This window comes from Notamacropus eugenii, chromosome 5 (assembly GCF_028372415.1).
Source record: "Notamacropus eugenii isolate mMacEug1 chromosome 5, mMacEug1.pri_v2, whole genome shotgun sequence".
NCBI lineage: Eukaryota > Metazoa > Chordata > Mammalia > Diprotodontia > Macropodidae > Notamacropus > Notamacropus eugenii.
In genome coordinates this window covers 93,961,437-93,982,219 of record NC_092876.1, presented here as the reverse complement: position 1 = coordinate 93,982,219, position 20,783 = coordinate 93,961,437, and the positions used below count along the sequence as shown (strand labels likewise).

General features: G+C 37.2%; 1 protein-coding gene across 1 annotated transcript; it reads right to left on the bottom strand.

The window, feature by feature from the left end:
• Positions 1-12,119: 12,119 nt before the first annotated feature.
• LOC140508828 (olfactory receptor 51I2-like) lies at positions 12,120-13,076 on the bottom strand. Its single transcript, XM_072616698.1, has one exon. It carries the CDS (start codon positions 13,074-13,076, stop codon positions 12,120-12,122), a length of 957 nt encoding a protein of 318 aa, XP_072472799.1.
• Between the last annotated feature and the right edge of the window lie 7,707 nt (positions 13,077-20,783).

Sequence of the window (20,783 nt, the reverse complement as noted above, 5' to 3'; positions counted from 1 at the left end):
TATAAACAGATATAGATAAATGTTACGTACACATATATGAACATATATGTGTATACTGACATTCAAGTCACTGATAAAAATGTTGAATAGCATAGGGCCAAGAACACATACATTATATTCCTTTAAAAAATATCCCTCAAAGTTGATACCAAACCATTCACACAGCTACTCTTGATACCAGATCATCCTTTGCCTTCTCAAATACACTGAACAAAATTACCATCTTGGCCACATGTTACCATCTTATCCTCCAGAATAAGATGAAAACTTGTCATTTTTTTTCTGAAATCCAAGTGGACAATGTGTTATTTTTTAATCTATTAGTTCTGACTAAACAAATAGGCTAATGATTAATTCTTAATTAAATCACAGAAACTTTTCCTGATCATAAATTTGATTTCCAGCCCCTGTAAATAATATATTCTAGAATTGAGCCTAGACCCCATTCAAGTTTAATTATCTGTAGTTCGTAAAATTCCTCTTCCCTTTCTTGAAATATAGATATATTTTACTTGCCTCAGGTACTTTGCCATCTCTGCTTTTCTCTGTGATTTAATAATAATCCCTGAAAGCAGTCCAGCAAACACATTTGTCATTCATTCAAGTAAACTGGGATGTAGTAGACCTGAGTCTGATGACTTGAATTCTTTGAAGGCATGTGTTACCTCTTTTATCATCATCTCATTTATCTTGGTTTTCAATAACTCATTAAACATTTTTGGTTTATCCTTCCCAGTCCAAAAATATTTTTTCTTGTCAGATAAAACAGAAGTTCAATAATTTTGAGAAGTTCTGCCTTTAGTCATTATTTTCATCTCCTCTATGCCAAGCAGTAGTCTTATCCCTACTTTGATACTCCTTGCTCTGTTGTCCTTATGCTTCATTTGTGTCTTCAGTTTATTGTGGGGTCAGATTATCCCTGACCCTATTTGTCACAGAACAGATCATTCCATTATATTCATTCTGCTTTTCTTGTTTTCATCTCCTATACATATCTTTGAAAAAGCTAAATTTATTGGTGATGTCCATATACACTTACCTTAATCATTTTAAAGCAGCTCTATCTTTTATCTTCTCTAGAATAGTTGCATTTATAATGTTAAAATTTCATTCTTGAACATTATTTGTTACTGTTGGCTCAATTTTTCCCACAGAATTTTAGGCTATGTGGTCCTACCTACATCCTTAGGTCACTTACAATCCTAATTTCTTATGCAATTAATGAAAATTATAACTAGAGTAACTTATGTTACTATGGCATATTAAGGTCGACCACCCTTGCCACCTCCCACAGTCCCCATGGACCTTACCTAGAGCCTAAAGCTAAGTGTAGAAAGGTTGGTCACCAGGAAAATAAAATGACATGAACACACTGCTTATACTGACTGACCGAAGGTCATGGGGTATTTGTAGTCTCTCTTTTAAACCCTCCCCCAGGGCCACTGAGCTCTTCTAGACTAATTTGCTGCCTAGGGAATCATTATATAAAACAAGCACCAAGAGACTCAGTTGAAAAAAATAATAACTGATAAACTCTTTCATTTTAAGACATTTGATTCATTCCAAAGAGTTTTCTTTTCCATTTTTTTATTAGAGTCTTACATGAGTCCCATAAATCAATGAAGATTAAGGTTATTATCCCCATTTTATGGCTAAGGAATGAACTAATGTCCTTTAAGGTTGATTGACTTTCCCTAAGTCACAGAGGAAGGGAAGTTGGGTGCCCTTCTGGACCTGGAGATAGGAAGACCTGAATTCAAATCTAGCTTTAGGAACTTATCAGTTGTGTGACCCTGGGCAAGTCACTTTACTCTATTACCTCAGTTTCCTCATTTGTAAAATTAATGGAAGAAGGGAGGGGCAAACCTCTCCAGTATCTTTGCCAAGAAAACCTCAAATGAGGTCACAAAGGGCAGTCCATGACTGTAACAACTAAACAAAAAGCCAAAGATGAAATCAATGAAAAAAGCTAAGAGCAGACCTTGGGTCTCTGGATCCCTAGACAATTTCTTATTTTCTCTATCACATGAGGCTTTTATGCCTCATTCATTTCCTCTTTCTCCCTAACTTTGCATGTCCAATCAATTGCTAAATATTGTTGATATTTAGCTCCATATCATTTTCTATCTATTCCTTTCCCCAGACAATTGTAATAAAGTCTTTGAAAATATAGCCTGTAGTGGGGTGGAACCAAGGTGGTGGAGTAGGAAGATGCACATGCTCTAGCTCTTCCCCCACAGTCCATAAAATACCTGTGAAAAATGACTCTCAACAAATTCTAGAGCAGCAGAAGCCACAGAACAACATAATGAAAGAGATTTCCAGCCCAAGGTTGCCTGGAAGGCTGACAGGAAAGGTCCGTCACACGGGGCACAGAACAGAGCGCAGCCCAGCATTGGCCACATGACACTGAGAGAAACAGGACCAGAGGGCAGAATACCCAGCAGCAGCAGTGGTTCTGAGATCCCTCAAACCACAAATGCCAAGGACAGTTTCAAAGGTCAGTTAGAGGGCTTTTTCAACTATGTGAGAAGGGAGCAGGGTCCTCCCCTAGCCCTGGTCCCAGGCAGCGGTGGTAGAGGAGGAATATGTAGCAGTAGTTTCCATTTGTGAAACCCTCATCTTAAAGACCCAGGTGGAATTCTGAAGCTGATATGAATTTCCAGGCCCTGGAGTGAGGAGGAGTGATGACATGCACAACTGGGGAACTGGAGGCTGTTGTGGAGAGGGAATTCTACTACTTGAAGATTCTGGGCAGAAAAAGATTTTGGTTGCTCCCAGACCAGTGTTCAGGCCAGGAGAAGAGTAAACTCCTCTCACTTGACTGTGCCACCTTGGAGAAACTGAGATCTTACAGGTCCCCAGAGCACACCATCCTCTTGACAAAGAACTCAAAAGTCAAATAACTGGCTGGGAAAAAGTCCAAAAAAAGGAAAAAGAAGCAAAACTATACAAGGTTACTTTCTTGGTGAACAGGTATTTGCATCCATCCTTTTGGATGAGGAAGAACAATGCTTACCGTCAGAGGCTTTGAACATAAATATGCAATGGTCTCAGGCCATGGAAGAGCTCAAAAAGGATTTTGAAAATCAAGTAAGAGAGGAGGAAGAAAAATTGGGAAGAGAAATGAGAGAGATTCAAGAAAAGCATGAAAAGCGGGTCAACACCTTGCTAAAGGAGACCCAAAAAAATGCTGAAGAAGATAACACCTTTCAAAATAGGCTAACTCAATTGGCAAAAGAGGTCCACAAAACCAATGAGGAGAAGAATACTTGAAAAAGCAGAATTAGCCAAATGGAAAAGGAGGTTTAAAAGCTAATCGAAGAAAATAGTTGTTTAAAAATTAGATTGGAGGATATGGAAGCTAATGACTTTATGAGAAACCAAGAAATTACAAAACAAACCCAAAAGAAGGAAAAAAATAGAAGATAATGTGAAATATCTCATGAAAAAACAATTGACTGGAAAATAGATCCATGAGAGATAAATTAAAAATTATGGGGCTACCTAAAAGCCATGATCAGAAAAAGAGCCTAGACATCATATTTCACAAAATTATCAAGGAAAACTGCCCTGATATTCTAGAACCAGAGGGCAAAATAAATACTGAAAAAATCCACCAATCACTTCCTGCAAGAGATCCAAAAAGAGAAACTCCTAGGAATATTGTAGCCAAATTTCAGAGTTCCCAGGTCAAGGAGCAAATATTGCAAGCAATTAGAAAGAAACAATTTGAGTATTGTGGAAATACAATCAGAATAACACAAGATCTAGCATCTTCTACATTAAGGGATCAAAGGGCCTGGAATATGATATTCCAGAAGTCAAAGGAACTAGAATTAAAACCAAGAATCATCTACCCAGCAAAACTGAGTATAATAATTCAGGAGAAAAAAATTATCATTCAATGAAATAGAGGACTTTCAAGCATTCTTGATGAAAAGACCAGAGCTGAATAGAAAATGTGATTTTCAAACACAAGAATCAAGAGAAGCATCAAAAGGTAAACAGGAAAGAGAAATCATAATGGATTTACAAAAGTTGAACTGTTTACATTCCCATATGGAAAGAAATATTTATAACTCTTGAAACTTTTCTAAATGTTTGGGTAGTTGAAGGTATTATACACACATACACACACACATATCTATAGAGAGAGAGATAAAGAGTGCAGGATGAATTGAATAAGATGGGATCATATCTAAAAATATAAAATTAAGGGGTGAGAGAGCAATATATTGGGAGGACAAAGGGAGAAATGGGATGGAGCAAACTATCTCTCATTAAAGAGGCAAGAAAAAGCTTTTTCAATGGAGGGGAAAGGGGGGGAGATGAGAAGGAAAAAGTAAAGGTTACTCTCGTCACATTTGGCTCAAGGAAGGAATAACATGTACACTCAATTTCATAGGAAAACCTATCTTACAGTACAGGAAAGTAGGGGAGAAGCAGATAAGTAGGGTGGAGGGGATAACAGAAGGGAGGGCAAACGGGAGGATGGAGCAATTAAAAGTAAACACTTTTGGAAAAGGACAAGGTCAAAAGAGAAAGTAGAATAAATGCGGGGCAGTATAGGATGGAGGGAAATATAGTTAGTCTTAAACAACATGACTATTAAGGAAGTCATTTGCAGAACTACATGTATGTAGCCCATTTTGAATTACTTGCCTTCTCAGTGGGGATGGGTGGGGAGGGAGGAGGGGAGAGAACTTGAAACTCAAAATGTTAGGAACAAATATTGGGAATTGTTTTTGCATACAACTGGAAAATAAGAAATATGGGTGATAGGGTATAGAAATTTATCTTGCCCTACAAGTCAAGAGAGAAGATGGGGATAAAGGAAGGGAGGGGTGTTAGAAAGGGAGCAGATTGGTGAAAGAGGCTATCAGAATGCTCGGTGTTTTGTGGGGGAGAAGGGAAGAGATGGGGAGAAATTTGGAACTCAAAATTTTGTGGAAATGGATGTTGAAAACTAAAAATAAATAAATAAACATTAAAAAAAGAAAAAAAATTGAAAAATATATAGCCTGTAAAAATAGCCTTCTAAGTGATGTTACTGGCACATGTCAACTCCCTTCATGCTCAATAAATTCCATTGGCTCCCTATTACCTCTATGATCAAATAAAACTTCTCTGTTTGCCATTTAAAACTCTACATCTTTTCTATCTTTCAAGTGCTGTTATATGTTAGTTCCTTTCTTGTAATCTATTTTTCAGCCATATTGGCCCTACCTGCTGTTTCTCACCCTAAATGCTCTCTCTCCTTTCCATGTCTTTTGTACTGGCTATTTCCCATTCCTAAAATTTTCTTCCTTACCAGCTCTGCTTGGTAGAATTCATGGTTTCCTTCAAAACTCAGCTCAGCCTCTCTAAAACTGCTTTCCCAATACCACTAACTTCTACAGTCTTCCCCTGTTATGTTGCCTTGTGTCTACTTTGCGTGTGTCTTGTATGTACCTATATATTTTGATGTAATTTCCCTCAATAGCTTGTAATCTCTTTGAGGGCAGGAACTGTTTATTTCTTCTATGTATTTTGGAACTAGTCACCAGATCTGATACATAGCACTCAACAAATGTGGGATGTTTGATTTTATATACTTGATTATATTTATGTCTTTATATCCTGCATGCATTATTCACTTCTATAGAAGATAAGCCCTCTGAAGATTATTACTATCTCATTTTTGTCTTTTTATGAATAGGGAGTTGAGTATGGTAGTATAAGAAAAGGCAGAAAGACTGATAAAAATAGGAAAATCCTTGTTCAAGAGATCCCAGGGACATGATACATTCAGGATAAACAGGCAGTTTGTCAAGATCTACTAAGAAAATGATTGAACTCAATCTTTCTCTATCTAGCACAGTACCTGGTAAATCAGGAGATGCTTAATAAATACTGAATTATTGACTGATCCCTAAGCCTTTGGGTCTACTGAGACAGTATCCATAAAGGACATGAAAATAACAAAAGTATAGTCTCTGTTCCTAGAGTATTTTAAGTTCCCTTGCTATTATGCAAGGACAAGCAAAGTAGGATCTTCTGGTTTTTTGGTTTTAGTATAATCAAGTGCCTCTGAATCTTGCCTTTATCAACCAGGTGTCTTTACTAGGAGTGAAATACAGAAACAAAAGTTTCTTTAACTAGAAGCCATAAAGGTATTTTTACTATTAAAGTGAATAAAGATCTTCCCCATCCATTAATGGACCTGCCTATGAAAGGGAATTGGATTAGGGAAGATTTAAAGGAAGGCCCAAAAGGTTTGATAATGAGGCTCTGGTTCTCAAGGATTGGGATACCCTCTGACTTAAAGAAGATATAAATACTCTAAGGGTGAGGTTTTACTTTGGGGTTTAGTTTTCGGAAGAAACTTTGTGTGCCAGAGGAGACTCTAGGAAGCCACCAAGGAGGCCCCTGACTTTGAAAACCCAGGCAACTATGGTCTGGCAACTATGGTCAGACAGTTGGAACTGTCTGTTGACTTGTGGTATATGTAGTGCTTATCTCCGACAGTTTAGAAGCACTGTCTGTTGATTTCTTGAACTAAGCAAATGATATATGTGCTTGATTAAAGAAGATTGTTAACTCCTCAAAAGCTGCCTTTTCTTTTAGAAAAGCAGATCAAAGAACCTGTGATAGCAGCCCCCCATGTATGCTGGGGTTTCTATTGTTACAATTATTCACATTACTTTAATAACTCTTTTAGAGAAACAACTATCTTTGCCTCAGTTATATCACCAATAACATCCTTGGGTAGGGTGGTGGTGGTGGCAGTGAGCTTTCTTGACTTCATTTATTTGTTTGTTTGCTTATCGCTTTACATTATCCTGTTTATTCCTTTCCACAGAGACTTGGTGAAAAGATATTTCCTCTCTAGTAAGATTTTTTTTTTGTCCCACGAACATACTTCAGGATATAGACCAATATCTTTCAAAATACTAATACCCATAGGTTTAATATTTTCTTTGAGCAGAGCTGGTGAATGTTCCTTATAGTTCCTCATATTTATCTTAGAAAACTAGCATGCATGCTATAAAAAAACTTTTTGACTAATAACTTCCAAATAAGGAGATATGACATTATCTCCAGCTGATGAGGCAGATAGACAGCACTGTAGATAACCAAACAATGAATAAACATTTATTTAGTGTCTTCTATGTGCCAGGCACTGAGAGATTTGAGACAGTTGGACTTATTAGCAGGTTATTGTAATAATGCAATTATAAGGTGATGAAGGCCTGCACTGGAGAGTGTCAGTGTCAGAGGAGAGAAGGGGGCATATTTGAGACATGCTGAAAAGATTAAATCCACAGGCCTTGGCCACAGATTAGATATAGTGGGTGAGAGAGTGAAGAGTCCAGGATGATTCGAGTTGCAAACTTGTGAGATTGGGAGGATAGAGCACTGAATTGGAGTCAGGAAGTCCTGAGTTTAAATCCAGCCTCAGATACATGCCAGCTTTGTGACCTTGGACAAGTCATTTACCTTTTGCCCCAGTTTCTTCAACTATAAAATGGCTATAATAATGCTCCTACCTCATAGTGTGGTTGTGAGGATCAAATGGAATAACATTTGTAAAGAGCTTAGCATAGTGCCTGGCACATTGTAGGTGTTTAATAAATGCTTATTCCCTCCACCCTTATGATCATAGTCTGAACAAACAAACACAGAAAAACAACTTTGGGGCCCAACGAGGCAGGGGGTATTGCACCTTTTCCCTTTCCACCAAAGAGCATATCTACTTTGAACCTGTACTCACAGTCTAGACTAAGTTCAGTCTTAAGGGACCCTGTTCACTGAGAAGAGAAGTCAGGCTCTTTGTCTCATACTCTGTCTAATTGTGTCACACTACTAGAACCCTTGGGGAAAATATTTGAATGTTAGGTTTTTATTCTCGATTCCACCAAGTGATGGAATAGAAAGATTACTGAAGTATAATTCAAACAAGGTAGGGGACAGCTACTGATTTCCTTTACACAAAAAGATATGTTTAATACAAAAATTTTTCATTAGTGCTTATTGACAAAAGACCTCAGAGGATTCAATAGTTCATAATATAACTACTATTATACTTTTCTGGAAGTTAAACCTTAAAACATAAACCATTTGCTAGAACTGCTAAAGAAGTGTTATTCTTTTCATTTTGACCCTGTATTATCTGAATAAATTACTCTGACTTGGCAAAACCATCCAAGGCTGGATCTCATCCCTTTATCAGAGGTCTTACTAATTCACCACTCATTGAAAAGCAAGACTCCCAGAGTCTTCCAAACTTTATCTTGTAAATAAAATATAAATAAATAAAAACACTAAAAAAGTCCACAAAATAAACCAGGATTAGGAAGAAAGAAGACTTCTGAGGGTGTCACGTAGTGTCAGGGAAATATCCAAATTCTGGCTTGGAAGATCCTTAGATGGAACAGTGATTCTGATAAAATTCCTCCAACTACATATGATTGTATCCAGTTAGGGGTAGTAATGCTTTTCATTTGTAATTAGTTTGCTACCGGTATGAATCTGCATCCCAGGGCCCTTCTCCTCTCCTCAGAATCCAAAATTTCTAAGGATTCCTTCATTGTGGGTGGCATCCCATGATCCTTTAGTATCTCCTTCCTGTTGGGAAAAACTGTACTGCCCTTCAGACTTCATGCTAAGAGACTACAGAAGCAAACAGGAAGGGTAAGGGAAATTCTGCAGTGAAATGTAAAGAGTATTTTGATTGTATTTCTACTAGCTATAAGTAATAGATATTAACAAAGTGTAGATGTCTCTCTCTCTGTTAGGAAAGGAAGTAAAAGGACTGATTCTCTAGCTTCCATGTTTTCAAGAGAATGAAATAGCCCTGGAAAGAATAACAAATCATGCTTATAAAGCACTTCAAAATGTCTAAAACATTTTCCTCATGATAGGACTGTGGAGTTCTCAGATATCATCATTCCCATTTTACAGAGGAGGAAACTGAGGCTCAGAGAATTTAAATGATTTATCTCTGATTGCACTGGTAGTAAATGTCTAAGGCAAGATTTTAATTAAGGCATCCTGTTTTTAAATTTAGGACATTATCTTTATCTCATGGTGTCTTTCAAGTCTTTCGTAGTAGAATTACAAAAAGAAAGTGAAGAAGGAAGTATATCTGAAGAGTTGAAGAATCTTACAACACAGAGAAATAAAGAGTAGATCACTGAACATCTGGAGCTATGTAATAATTATGAGACTTTTTTCTATACAGGGTAGAACTAGACCTTCTGAGTAGGAAGCAATTTCTTTTGCTCCAAGGACTGATGATGAACCTCTATTGATGTTACCAGGAAAAGTCCAGTAATAGTCACAAGTATGGAAGGGCTTTGTGTGCAAGGGGCTGGTGACTCCCTGATGACTTGTACAAAGGCAACCTTTTTTTTTTTAATCTGACAGACAATATAGAAGTAAAGCATATTTTCAGATGAGCAATCTAGAATGTATGTACAAGGGATGTTTGATTGTGAGATGACTTAGAGGAAGCATGTGAATTTCAAGTAACTGAATGGCCTTCAAGTTGAAGAGGGCTTCAACTTGTATTGCTTGGTCTTAGAGGGAAGAATTATGAGCAGTACTAGAAAGCTGCAAAGAAAAATAATTATACTTAATATAAATAAAAAAGATTCCTAATAATTAGAGCTATGCAAAAGTGGGATAAGGTGTCTGGAGAGGAAGTGGTTTCCTTCATTGAAGCTCACCAAAACTAGATGATTACTTGATGGGAATATCATAGGAAAGATTCTTGTTTAAGTATGAGTTGGACTAAATTTTATCTATAGTCCATAACAACTCTAAGATCAGAGTAGAAATTTTGAGATTTTGTTTTTTTAAAAGCAAGCAAAAATATATAAACTTATAAACCATTATTATATTCTGGTGATTCTGATTGGAATAAAGTTGACCATGAAAAGGAACTCAGAAAGTGTTGCTGGGGATTACAAAGTATGGTTCAATAAATCCTTTATTTCTCTTGTCTTCTTGTCATCTCTACAATTTCTAAAACTGTGATAAAAAAAGCACTACAGAAAATGGTACATTCTTTTGTTCCTATGTTAATAGGTAAAATTTTTAGTGTTTTCCATTGCATATAATGCTAGCTTTGTGTTCCAAAGGATATTTTAAAAATAATATCTAAGAAATCTTTTATGCCTAGCTTTCATGATTTTTTAAGGAAGAAATGAATGTTATACTACATCCAAAATTCTTTGTGTCTACTTGTGCCCCCAAATTGCCATAGAAACTTGTTTGGAAATATTTGATCAGAAGCAGTCCACCACATGAAAATAGTGAGGGATAATAGTTGCATACATCAGTTGTTTCACTGGTATGCCCAAAATGTTAAAATGCTTAATTATAACACCACCAGTATGTTGGGTGATGTATTTTGGATGTTGAGATTATAACTTGATCTATTGAAGAGACTGACCACAATTGCATGACACTGAATGCATTGAAATATTGAAAAAATAAACAATGATCAGTTACATAAAATTTTAAAGGAATATCTATTTTAAAACAAATTCTTTAGTGCTTTGAAATGGCATTTAAGAGTAGAAAAATCTAAGCTTTTATAAACAGAGTTCAAATCAATAATTATGGTTTGTTTTATCAATATTGAAATCATTGAAAGATTTTCTAAATAATAAAAATGCAATTAACAATATGTGACAAAATGAGTTACATCGTTACCTAAATAAGTTGCAATTTCACCTATATTTCAGGTATGATAACAATCAATCAAATAAAAATGAGTCAAGGAATTAAAATCATTAACCTCTTTTCTACCACTGAACATGGCAATTGTATTTTACCATGACATAGCATTTGGAAATAAAAATTTCTCTTACTTCCATGCTCATTTGATCTTCCCAACCATAGTGCAGCTGACATATCTCTGACACAGGTCATAACTGAAATTCAATATTCATAGCGATTAAGTAAGTTGCTTAAGATTTCCCAGAAAGTGGTGGTCAAACACTTTAGGCCTAGTCCTCTAATTCCATGTTTACTTCTTTTTAAAGCCCCAGTGTACTTAAATTATCTTTGTTACAACTACTTCCTTCATCATCTATATTAATCCATCATTTATTATTGTAAGTATTAAGTACTGAAATGCATGAGGCACTGCTTTGAATATAATACAGTGTTGGTATCCTATGGGATACCAATGCAAGCTAGATACACCGATGTAAATACAAATACATAACACATACAGATTTCGGAAGTCTCATATCAGACTCATATATGATTAAACACGGAAAGATTCCCATCACACACGAATCAGACGTAAGTTATTTTAATGAGAATCAGGATGAACAAGAAGTAGGGCATCCTAGGTGAGAAGGGAGGAATAGTAGACTGAGTAGAGTAATTGGACTGAGAAAACCTTCTTTAAGTGAGGGCAGCCCTTGCTGGTCAATTAGTTAATCAGATTAACTATGTTGGCACATATTCATAAACTCTATATTGATCTAAAGAACATGGTGCACATGACCTCATTCAACTCTGAAAGAAGACTTGTGAGAAAAATAGAGACCATATGAAAAACTGGAGCCTTTTTTTTTTGGTGGGACAGGGAGCAATAAAGAACAAGACAGTATGATCGATTCTAACAAAATACCTCATTAACTCTATACTACTGATGACAAAAACTGAAGCTAAGTGAGTTTAGGTGGTCTACCTAGAGACATAACTTTAAAAAGTGCCAGATTCAAGATTTAAAGCTGTCTTCCACTTTGAATCTATAGTTTTATCTAATGAACCATAGTTTGTCTGTCTTCCATGATAATGGGAACACATTTTTTCAATGCTGGTTTCTTTACTTATCATTTATTTGACTCTTCTTACACTGAGATCATAGATTTAAAATTAGAAGGGGCTGAAAGATGATCTAGTCCAGCTCACTGGAGCTCCTGGAGGATGGAGATTATAATTCCCCTCTTAAATTTTTTGACCCCTTCCTTATTTCTCCTTCCACTGTCTTCTATTCAAAGCTTTTAAAGGTTTTACATAAGAGTTACTCTGTACATGGGGATGATGGTTCCTATCCTCTTCCCTCTGGTAGGTTCCTGTAACATTGTGACTATTCCTAGGACAACTCAGTTCTAACCCTTACTCTTTAACATCCTGATCAATGCCTCCCGAATGTGCTTGGACTTGACACTGTAGATGATGGGGTTGAGCACAGGGGGTACAATCAAATAGACATAGGCAATAAGGGCATGCACAATTGGGGGTGCATGCCTACCAAAGCGATGGATAATAGACACTCCAATGCCAGGAATATAGAAGACCAGAACAGCTAGAATATGACAGACACAGGTATTGAGAGCCCGGATTCGTTCTTGAGGAGATGCTAATCCCATCACTGTGTACAAGATGAGTCCATAGGAGAGGGCAATTAATAAGGAATCCACAAATCCTGTGGACAGAACCACATAAAGCCCATAGAGGATGTTGACAGTGATGTCAGCACATGCCCTCTTCATTATGTCAGCATGGAAGCAGAATGAGTGGGAAAGTTGAACTTTCTCGGGGCAGAAGTTCAGCCTCTTCAGCAGGAAAGGCACAGGAAAGAGAGAAACAGTGGCTCTGGTCACGATAGCCATTCCAATCCTGCCAATGACACTGTTGGTAAGGATAGATGCATAGCGCAGGGGATTAGAGATGGCCACAAAACGGTCAAAGGACATGGCCAAAAGCACTGAAGACTCCACAACAGAGAAGGAATGGAGGAAAAACATCTGGACCAAGCAGGCATCAAAGGCAATGAGACGATAGTCAAACCAGAGCACAGCCATGGTGGTGGGAAGTGTGCACAAAGTGAGTCCCAAGTCAGTGAGAGACAACATGGAGAGGAAGTAATACATGGGCTGGTGCAGACTGGGAGTTCTCCTCACAGAGAGCAGGATCAGGCAGTTACCTGTGAGAGCCAGAGTATACATGGAACAGAAGGGAATGGAGATCCATCCATGCACATCTTCCAGACCTGGAATGCCAATCAGCAGGAAAGCAGATGGTTGGAAGAAGGAGCTGTTCTCATGGGAATGGGAAAGCAACATCACTGAAAGACAAAAAGGGTCTCTCAGAAGATGACAGCTCTTCTGACTGTACACATAGATTTAGATAGAAAACAAGATCTATGTCGACATTTTTTTAATCGGGGATACAGAAGGAAGCATAGACATTTTCTTCCTGTCCAAGAGGCTAAATCTTATGCTTTAGGAAGTGCTCTAATCATTGTAGTGAACAGTCATCCTGTAATACTATTGGAGTTATTTTGTGGAACTCATTTCCTTCACAGCTGTCCTAGGATATGAATTTTAAAACAAATTCAAAATAGATTAAAAGAAATTGTAGAGTGAGAGCTGCCTGACAGGTCTTCAAGGGTAGTTTTCAGTGTGTAGATCCCATCTCAATCCTGTGAGGGTAATGGATGTCAGGCAATCAGTTAGCAAGCATGTTTAAAATACTTACTATGTGCCATGCACCTTGATAAGCAATGTGCCTATAAAATGGACCTATGAATGTATGGTCATGCAATAACATAAACAGTCCTTATCCCCAAGAAGAATATATTCTAATGAGGGGACAACTTCTAAATAAGTATGTACTTATGGGATATATACTGTGTAGATGGACGAGAACCTTAAAAGGCTGCAAGAGTTCAGGAATTAAAAGACCTGCAGAAGTTGGCATTTGAACTGAGTCTTTAAAAAAATCCAGAGATACTAAGAGCTAGAAACAAGGAAAGAAATCAGTACAGATTTTAGAGAGAGACTTAAAAAAATGGGGACATGAGATATATGAGAAAAAGTAAGTACACTACTATAACTGCATTATAGGGTTTATGAAGTAGAAAAATAGCAAGAATAATAGCTAACATTTATATAGTGTTTACTATATGCCAGCCACTGTAATAAGCCTTTTACCGTTATAATCTTGTTCAACAACCCTGGGAGACATAAATATAAATCTAAGATGACTATAAAGGTGAGGAAGAGACTGAATTTGGATTTCTTTCAATTCTTCATTTTTTTTTTCTGAGAAGGTGTCTATAGGCTTCATTATATGGCTAATGACACAAAGGTACCCATGATGTAAAAAGTTTCATAACCCCTCATGTTTTTCATCCTGCAAATGCTCCCAGAATTATCTTACTTATCACTGTTTTGATCACAGATCACAGACCAACCCCCATGCTCAGAAACCTTCAGTGACCCCTAAGGATATTTAAGTTCCTCCACATTTTGGTCTTATTCTGCTTTTACAGCTTTCTCTTTTGTCTCTTTTACAAAATTTAACATACATGCCTTATGTGACTCTTCTAGGCAAAGCTCTGTGTAGTTTTTGGAGGTATAGAGACTTAAAATGACACAGTCCTATCAACAAAGACCTCACATCAAAACTTCTCTGGACCCTAGCCTCCATATGTTTTGGTTCTTACCACTGTGCCTTTGAATAGGCAGTTCCTTTCATATGCCCTGCTTTCTTCCCTTCTTTTGGTCATCTCATATTACTCCTCCCCTCCTTCTGACCAATGGTTTTCCAAAAGTGCTGCCATGACTTTCTTCCAGAACTGAAACTAGGATTTTGTTTCAGTAACAATTAAGTCAAAATACTTCCCAGAGAAAAGGAGATTCAGTCCCCTGGAAGGGGAAGGTTTTAATATTGGATTTGAACTCTCTCTCTATCCCAGTCACCCAGTACAAATGTAGAAATGGCTTCAAATTCTTCCAAGTCTTATTTCTGATTCAGATTTAGCCTTGGAATCCAAACTTTTGTATGATTCAAATGTTTTCTTAGCCCCACAATTTCAAACATTTCTCCACCCCAAACTTTCCCAGAATGCTCATCATTGATAGCTGATATAGTTGGAAGTTGGTATTAGTGATTAGTATGAAGGTGGAGAAATAGATGGAGAGTTTGCCAGCTCCTCCCCTTACCATTCTGTCTCTTTCTTAAAGAGTAAACCATGAATGAAGACATGAATGCAGTAGGTATGAGAGAGTGAGGAGAGATAAATATGGATAATTCACTTTCAGGAACTTTGCCTCTCCAAGAAGATTCCATTGCCCAAGACTGAGAAGTTATAATGAATTGAGTCATATAGAATAGTTTTGCATGTGAAAAATACTTTATCTAATGCATGTTTCCCCTCCCTGTTTCTGCATGGCAAATACTAGTAGTTAGAATACTAATCATAAATAGCTACCATGTATACAGCATTTGAAGGTTTGCCAAAATGATTTGTATATTTATCAACTCATTTGCTTTGATCCTCATCACAACCCTATGAAGTTAGTGCTGTCATTATCTTCATTTTATAGAGTAGGAAATTGAGGCTAAGATGTTAAATGACTTTCCCAGAGTTCCACAGTGAAAGTCTGAGCCATGATTCATACACTATCCACTATGCTATCTAACTAAGGACCCCTTGGGTCCTTATCTCTCTCATCTTTAGAATAGATACCATAATAGTGACTTCCCTGCCTAAGTTATTTTAAAGGAAATAAAGAGAAATTAGTCATGAAAGTATCTTGCTATAATTGTTCATCTTCAGCATGTGGTCTTGTCAATTATTATTTTGAACAGCATTCACATTTTCTTCCCCAGCTACATTCCCTTTGATGCTTATATCACCCTAGTTGGGCTCAACACATTCTACCCCTTTAATAACAGAAAGGTACAAAAGGAGAAACAGAGAGGAATAGTAGGAATGAAGCCTGCAATCCCTGTCCTTGGCACTCACATTTCTTCAAAGGTAGGGAAGAAAAGGTTTCAGAAGTGTAGGAGAAGACATGCTACACTAGTTAACAGATCTACAAGAAGTAGCGATTTTGAAAGACTCTAAATAGACATACATACATATTATTTGTATGTATATATGTATGTATTTGTTGGATCCAACAAGAGATCATTCCTTCGTTATTCCTCACCAAGAATCCCACAGGCGATCAAGGAGGGAAGTAATAGAGAGAGAACAAAGGAGAAGAAGGTTGGGGAATGTATCATGTGCCCAGAGCTGCAGGAAATGGGAAATGATGGAGCCAGAAGCTAAATAAGGATGGAAAAAGCTTTGACTTATGCTCAGTTGACAAATATTTTGCTAAGTACTTACAATGTCTCAGGACCTGTGTGGAATGCTATGAATACAAATGAAGAAGTGATATGTGGTTCTTTCCCTTAAAAAATTTCTATTCTACTGGGGGAATAAAACACATTCACTGATAAGTAAATGCAGGACATATGCAAAATAAATATAAATAGATGTGGAGCAAGAAGATATTAACAGCTTGTAATATCAGGAAAGCCATCTAATTTAGAGGAAGGGTACTTGAGTGCAGCTACTGATGGTACACAGTACAGCACTGTGGATTCCAAGGGGTAGAGGTTAGGATGGAAAATATTCTGGAAATGGGGAATAGTCTAAGCAAAAGTTAAGGAAGCAGAATATTGCATTTCTTGCTTGGAGAACAGCATGTAGAATAGTTTGGCTAGAGTACAGAATGGGAGAGACAATCAGTCAGTCAAAAGTATTTACTAAGATCTACTATGTGCCAGGCAGTGTACAACAACTGAGCAAGCAAAGAAAGGCAAGAGACAGTCTGTGCTCACAAGGAGCTCACAGTCTAATTAATGGAAGAGACAACCTGCAAAGAACTATGCACAGACAAGTTACACACTAGATTAATTGAAGATCATCAACAGAGGGAAGGTATTAGCATAAATGACATTTGGAAAAGATTTCCTGTAGAAGTTAGGCTTTTAGTTGAGACTTAAAAGAAGCCAGGCAAGCAAAGAAGCAGAGATGAGGATGGAGAGCACTTCAGACCTGGGGGACAGCCAGAGAAAATGTCCAAAATTGTGCGCTGTGAGAAGTAATTTGAAACATGCATGAAAAGGTTATAGCCAGAAATCAGATTATAAAGGGATTTGAATATTAGACAGAGGAGTTTATATTTTGCCCTGGATGCAAAAGGCAGCGATTGAAACTTGATTTGGCCTCTTTGTCAGGAGGGTCAATTTGACATCTGTTTCAAACACTAATTTGAGAGGAGTCTAAACGCAAAGAGAAAAGTTAGGATGCTATTTCAATTGTCAATGAAAGAATGATAAGGGCCTGAACTACTGTAGCTGTGATGTGAGTGGAGATGAAATGATGGATGCAGGACATGTTGAGAAGATTGAATAGACAGACTTTGATAACTGATTAGAAATGTAGGGATGAAGTAGGGGGATGTAGTGAAGATGGTTCCTGGATGTTTGGAATATTAGTCATATCCTTTTCAGGAATGGGGAAGTGAAAAGATTTAATGGGTTTAGAAGGAAATATAATGAGCCTGTTTGAGGAATTGTGATTTTGAGATACCTACCTTATATTAAGATGGAAATGTTCAACTGACAGATATGTACTTCAGGAGAATTAAGGAGATGGAGGAAGAGTGAACATCTGGATTTTGGACATTGTACACAGAAAGAATAGTTGAATCCATGAAGGTTTAAGAAAAACATCAGGATTTAGAAGTAAAAGCTTTTAAAGCAGCTGAGCATCATTTTCCTATAATAAGTAAAACCAGGAACTCAAAAGGGATCTTACAGACTGAAATGGAAACCAGTCAGAACTTTGCCATGTGCCTGAACTATGGAGCTGTTTTCTGTACCATTGAATCAAAGTGTGACTTAATTTATTTAGTTTAACTCTATGGTTTTCTGATTTTTTTATCTGTAAAGTGAATAAATTGGACTATACCCTTGGGGGGGATGTTCTATTTCTAATAACCCACAATCCTAGCAATCATTCTTTATGGGATACATGGCACCTTGAAACAGAGGACTCATTGACTATTCTCTTCTCCACCAAAACACAATTATATACATGAATGCTCACCAAGTACTGTCTTTTTCCTGAAGAATCTATGGTGTGGAAGCTTTGGTAAAAACTAACAAGAGTTTAGAAGCAAGGATTGGGTATTCATGAAACACAGAGGTGCTTTGGAAAGTGCCTTGATCTTGGTAAACCCTTCTGGCTCAACTATTTATTGACCTTATAACCTTGGACATATTAATTCTCTCTGATTCTGGGTTTCCTCTTCTGTGAAAGGAGAACAAGATGATCACTAGACCCTTGTTGAGCTCCAATGTTCTGTGATTCTAAGATAAAGTCCAAGAAGGCTGATATGGCCCATATAGCTTTTAGCTAATTCCAAATTGTTTAGATGACCTTGAAAGAATCCAATGAGGAACACTTTTTCCTGTCCCTTCCTGCTTCCTCAGCCACCTACCTAGACACTACCTGGTTTAACAACTGACTGCCTTCATAAGACCCACAACTTGTTTATCTGAATGGTTGTCCCAGAATATGAGTTCGTGTTTCTGATAAGAGCAGTCTGTGGGTCTTAAAAAAACAGTCAATTGTAGCCCACTTTTAATTACATTGAACTGTTTTATCTAGACAAAGGTTCTTAATCTGGGATAAATTGACTACCTGGGATTCTGTGCATAGATGTCAGGAGATCCATGAATTTGTATAGGGAAAAATACATTTTCATTTCAATATGGCTGGTTTTCTTCGGAATCATATTTTTTTATTTTATGCCCTAAGAAACATGAAGTTTTCTCCATGAGTTTCACCAGACTACTGAAGGTGGTCCTAAGTTAAAAAAGAAAGTTTAAGGGCTGCTGATGAATACCCTAATGTTTAACTAGTTGCTATTTTCTATCCATTCTCTTTCTTATAAATGCTGTCACCAAGAACAAGGCCAAGAGAATGAGAAAAACATCTGATGCAAATTCGTTTTTTATGAGCAGTTCTTGTTAGAGAAGTTACTAAACAAGGCACTGAAGCCCAAATTCAATGAAATTAGGGTATTTTCCATACATGTTTATTATCTAACTCTGCCATCCTGCAAAAATGAAGTGGTAGCTAGTGAGATCTGTGCAGCATGTCACTAACCTCAGCCTTTACATAATGGTCCAATGCTTCTGTTCAGTTTAATCCAGCCATGTGTTCAGCCAATAGGTCTGCTCTGCCTATCCCTTATAGCTCTGCATGAGAAAGCCTGCATAGAGCCTCCATGCCTCTGAAGCTTACAGGATTCTGGGATGGAAGTTTCTGAGGGTGGCAAGGCCTCAGAGGATGTATTGTCTGCTTAATAGAGTCATTTATAGATAATTTAGCAGGTGAATTCATGTGGGAAGGGAATTGAAGTGGGCTCTGGAGCGTGGAGAGTATGAAAGGGTTCTTCCATTTGTATATGTATTATGTTTTTGTATGTAGTAAGTACTTAACAATTTTTATTAATTAATTAATTCATTAATTCATTAATTCATTAACTCATTCATTTATCTCCCTATCTGTATTGTCACCTAGTAAGATTCATGAGGATTCCAAGATGGGATGGGAAATCTGATCTTTCATGCAATCAGCCTTGTCTGAGCCCCTTAGAGACCCATCATTTTTCTCTGCCATGTGGAAAGGTGAGAGGTAATATAAAGGTCATATGAAACCTGTCTTGGATCTCTAGTCTTTCATAGTCACAAAAACCATTACTCTCAGAGTCTCTAGCTTGACACATACTTTTTTATTAAGTAGGGTTTCTTTGGGAACTTTTAGGGGATATGGGTCAGAGATATTCTTGGTATTAATCTGTGCCTTGTGCTCTAATAGATCTTTCTTAAGATAGGAGAAGTGTTCATAGAGGGAAGACCATAAGGGAGAGCACCCATACATCCTAGGCACTTGTGTTTATAAGGGCACAAATGAGAATCTCTCCCCTGAATTAGCTTGTATTTTACTGGATATAGGATTTGGTGTATCAACAGAACAGGGATACTAATTCAGCTGACATTCCTATAAAAGCTTCAGGAGTTAGAGCAGTCATGTTGATCACTTTATTAATCAGAATAATAAGGAATACTAATGTTTACAAACTTCCTGTGGTTACAAAGCACATCACATATCATCTCACTTGAATCTAATGACAGTCTCAAAAAAAGTAAGAAACATGAAACACTGGAGAATCTTGGGAATATAGTATGAATGTGTGAGTGTATGCCCGAGCATGCATTTGTGCATGTCTGTGTGTGTGCGTGTGACTGTTATTATCTCTACTTTTTAGATGCAGAAACTGAAATGAAAGAAAATTAAGAGCCCTACCTAAGGTCACAGAGCAAAGAAGGAGCAAATCAGAAACACAAGCTTATGGAATTTCTTCACTGAGAATCTTCTGCCTTCAAGTCTATTATTATTCCCACAACATTGTGTTGTCTTTCCTCTTCATGATAATGGAAACACAGTATTCCATGCTAGAGTCAGTATTCTCTGAGGCATTTATTAGGAGACTGCTGTCACACCGACTTGTATAATAGTATGGTAACTAGTTAGTCATCATCCACATAATATTTTAAGGGTTACAGGTACTATCCATATATTTTGCTTTTTGATCCTATAAGATCTTTGTTATTATTAACATTATTCACAGTGAAGAAACTGAGGTTGGAAGGACCAAAGAGATTTATTCAGATCTTTCTAGCTCCAAGTCTAATGCTTTAGCTACTCCTGGAAGGAACATCCAAAGTACCTTAATTCAAACCACTAGGCTATCTCATCTCTCCAATTTGGTATCTTTTCAATTCAATTTCAGTGAACTAAAGGCTCTGTCAAAGCAAAAAACCCCTCTGTTCATGGTTCTGACTGTGTTCACAGTTCCCAGCTCATCACAAGTATGAAGAGTTTTCAATGATCTCAAGACTGTTCCCCAGATAAA